This window comes from Sinocyclocheilus rhinocerous, unplaced genomic scaffold, assembly GCF_001515625.1.
Source record: "Sinocyclocheilus rhinocerous isolate Xijiao unplaced genomic scaffold, SAMN03320098_v1.1 scaffold3321, whole genome shotgun sequence".
NCBI classification, from domain to species: domain Eukaryota; kingdom Metazoa; phylum Chordata; class Actinopteri; order Cypriniformes; family Cyprinidae; genus Sinocyclocheilus; species Sinocyclocheilus rhinocerous.
This window is the reverse complement of record NW_015659922.1, coordinates 796-3,996: the sequence shown is the minus strand read 5'-3', so window position 1 is coordinate 3,996 and position 3,201 is coordinate 796. Positions and strand designations below refer to the sequence as shown.

The 3,201-nt window shown below is 38.7% G+C and overlaps 2 protein-coding genes across 2 annotated transcripts in view; both read right to left on the bottom strand.

Annotated features, from left to right (window-relative positions):
• The window catches only part of LOC107724378 (GCN1 activator of EIF2AK4), a 58,755-nt gene extending 58,513 nt beyond the window's left edge, over positions 1-242 (bottom strand). Inside the window, exon 1 of the mRNA XM_016533287.1 lies at positions 216-242. Within this exon, the coding sequence (XP_016388773.1) occupies positions 216-242 (27 nt within the window). The remainder of the gene's footprint in view (positions 1-215) is intronic.
• Positions 43-2,396, bottom strand: LOC107724377 (paxillin-like; the record flags this gene model as incomplete). Its single annotated transcript, XM_016533286.1, has 4 exons — positions 43-839; positions 1,313-1,461; positions 1,840-1,921; positions 2,202-2,396. Coding segments are annotated over 4 exons (693 nt in total), but the record flags the coding sequence as incomplete, so codon positions are not given.
• Between the last annotated feature and the right edge of the window lie 805 nt (positions 2,397-3,201).

The following is a 3,201-nucleotide window of genomic DNA, read 5'->3' as shown; positions in this document are numbered from 1 at the left end:
TATATATATATATATATATATATATTCTTAAAATGGCTTAAATGTTTTTAATGGAAAATATAATTTCTTATCTTTCCTCTTGGTTTCAGACTGAAATATGACCTGGATTCGTTCATGAGAGTCACCAGTAATTATTGGCTCCAGTTGGTTATTCGTTTGACTTCCAGTCACTCATTTAGCTGTTTTCATTTACCTCTGTTGATTGTGTCTCATACGTTCATGCTGCACACGTTTCCCATCATCCCTCCTGTACTGTTCTCATCATCAAACAGTTTCTGTCCAGCTCATCCAGTGAGCAGAAAACACTCACACACTTTCTCTAAAAAGAACTCTAGTCTCAGCTGAACTTTCCTCTAATACCCTCTAAAAACAGCCTGGCTTTTGAGAGCACATATCATGGCACCATCGTTTTAACCTGACCAGCAATGTCATGTGGGGACGTTGAGAGTCAGACACATAAACCGGATTAACAAATACACGCACACATATACGCACACACAAAACAGGCAAACAATACAACATGCAGACTTACACACTCACACACTCAGTCAGTCGGTCAGTCAGACATCTATCTAGCTGAAGAGCTTGATGAAGCAGCCCTGGCAGTAAGGCTTGTCATTTTGCTCTTTGAAGGTGCCCTTATTGAGCTGCTTGAGGCAGAAGGCACAGACAAAATGCTCAGGATGAAACTTCTTGCCCATGGCTGTGATGCAGCGGCCCGTGATGGGTTTCTGACAGCCGGAACACAGCGACCCACGGCGGGAGTGATAATGAACCTCACAGTACGGCTGACCGTCGTGCTCGAAGAAACTGCCGTTGACGAAGGGTGTGAAGCACTCCTGAAACACACACACACACACACACAACAAAACCACATGACTACTCATAAACTACTCATAAAGTTTTTGAAAGAAATCTCTTAGGCTCACCAAAAGGGTGCATTTATTTGATTAAAAATACAGTAAAAAAACTGTAATATTGTGAAATATTTTTACAATTTAAAATAAGTGTTTTCTATTGTAGTATATTATTATAAAATGTAATTTATTCCTGTTATCAAAGCTGAATTTTCAGCATCATTACTCCAGTCTTCAGTGTCACATAATCCTTCAGAAATCATTCTAATATGCAGCACACATGATTTCTGTTTTTTACTGTATTTTTTAATCAAAAGAAGGCAGTAGAAGAGACTACTTTTAAAAACATTAAAGAAATTTAAATTATTCCAAACTTTTGACCAAGTCTATATTCAAAACTAAAGAAACAGACCACTTAAAAAAAAAAGAAAATTCTTTCATTATCATACACTAACCCTGCACACAAAACACTCTGGATGCCAGAGGGCACTCAGGGCAGAGATGTAATTCTCCAGGATGGCACGAGCACAGCCTCCACATTTAGGAGCAAAGAGATCGAAGTAGTCTTTACGACAGTACGCCTTTCCATCTTTCTCATGAAATCCTGAAAAATAATGGAACAAAGATGTATTTACAACAATATGCAATAATACAAAGAAAAAAATTAGTTTGGTGGCTTTTCGTCTGTGCCTGTTAGCTTAGAGGTCAACAGTAGAGTCCAAAAGTTTAATTTAATTACAAATTGTACAAATTGTGTAATTTCATTACACTGAGTGCAGAGTTCTTTTTAATTTCAGTATTTGTTTTGTCACCCTTTTAGTTTAAAGGGCACCCATTAAGCTTTTTTGGATTTTTAATGCAGATGTTTATGCAAAGTGTGAAATTTTCTAGCAAAAATAAAATTACAAACTTGTGAATGAGCAAAATATGAATAATTGTGGGTACTTGTAATGATCGGACTCTTCTGTAAGCATTTACTCACCTTCAGGACCGAAGAACGCCCCACACTGAGCACAGAAAAAGTGCTCGGGATGCCACGTTCTATCTAACGCTGTCACCACTTTCTGTGAGGTGAGAAAAATTAACATTTTTATCATCTGTAGCAAGCTGTCAATTACCACAGGAACCGATTTCCACTTGTCTCTCAAAAATCTAAATGAAAAACAGTAATCACTTACAATGGAAGTGACACTAAATTAATGCATACAGGCTGCCATAATAAACACTGGCTTTGTTCGCACTGAACACAAATCTGGCCACATATAAATATGGATTGCATCGACTGAGTAAACATATTGAATGTGCTTATTCTGCTGTTCAGACTAAAAAATCGTTTGTTCTCACATCCAGTATGGGTCCGTTACAGTAGTAGCAGCGCGGAGAGAATAAATGATGGTAATCTCTCTCGCAGTATGGCTGTCCTTCCCTCTCAAAGAAGTTTCTGGAACCAATCTCCTCCTGGCAGTGTGTGCACACAAAATGCTCTGGATGCCATGTGCGCCCCATAGCAGTTACCACCTGTACAGAAACACACACATCCTTCGTTTAGATGTGTCCAGCTCTTTCTACCTAGACACACAGCATGTAATCTTAGCTTAGAATGTCTGTTCCACATTTAAATGGCAGCAGTTATGCCAGTTCTTAAAAAAAGCCAGGGAGTGATACTGCTGAAATATCCAATTACAGGCCTATTTCAAATCTACCTTTCCTGGAGAAAGTTCTTGAGCGTGTGGTTGTTGGCCAACTGCAACATCATCTTTCTATGAACAGTCTTCTAGAAACATTTCAATCCGGGTTTAGGTCTGGACATACCACGGAGACTGCTCTATTGAGGGTTATGAATGACCTACTCATTATAGCGGATTCTGGAGCTTGTGGCATTTTGGTTTTGTTCGATCTTAATGCTACATTCAATACAATATGTCATGCTACATTACTGGACAGACTTCATAGGTGGGTTGGTATTTCGGGCACTGTGTTTAACTGGTTTGAATCTTACCTTTCAGAATACTCCTAATTAGTTTTTCTGGGTACTAATAGATCTCAGACGGTGCCATTGTGACAGGGTGTCCCTCAAGGGTCAGTCTTGGGTCCTATCTTATTTACTGTTTATATGCTGCCTCTGGGGCAGATTATCCAGAAGTATGGCCTTGGCTATCATTGTTATGCGGACGACACCCAGATTTATATTAGTCTGATCTTGCTCCTGCCTCTTCAACTCTCTCTGATTGTTTGCTGGAAATTAAGGCATGGATCAAAAACACAACTTTCTTAAACTCACTGTTATAAAACTGAAATCGTATTAATTGGTACTCTTACTAATGTTAATAAGTGTAACAGTTTT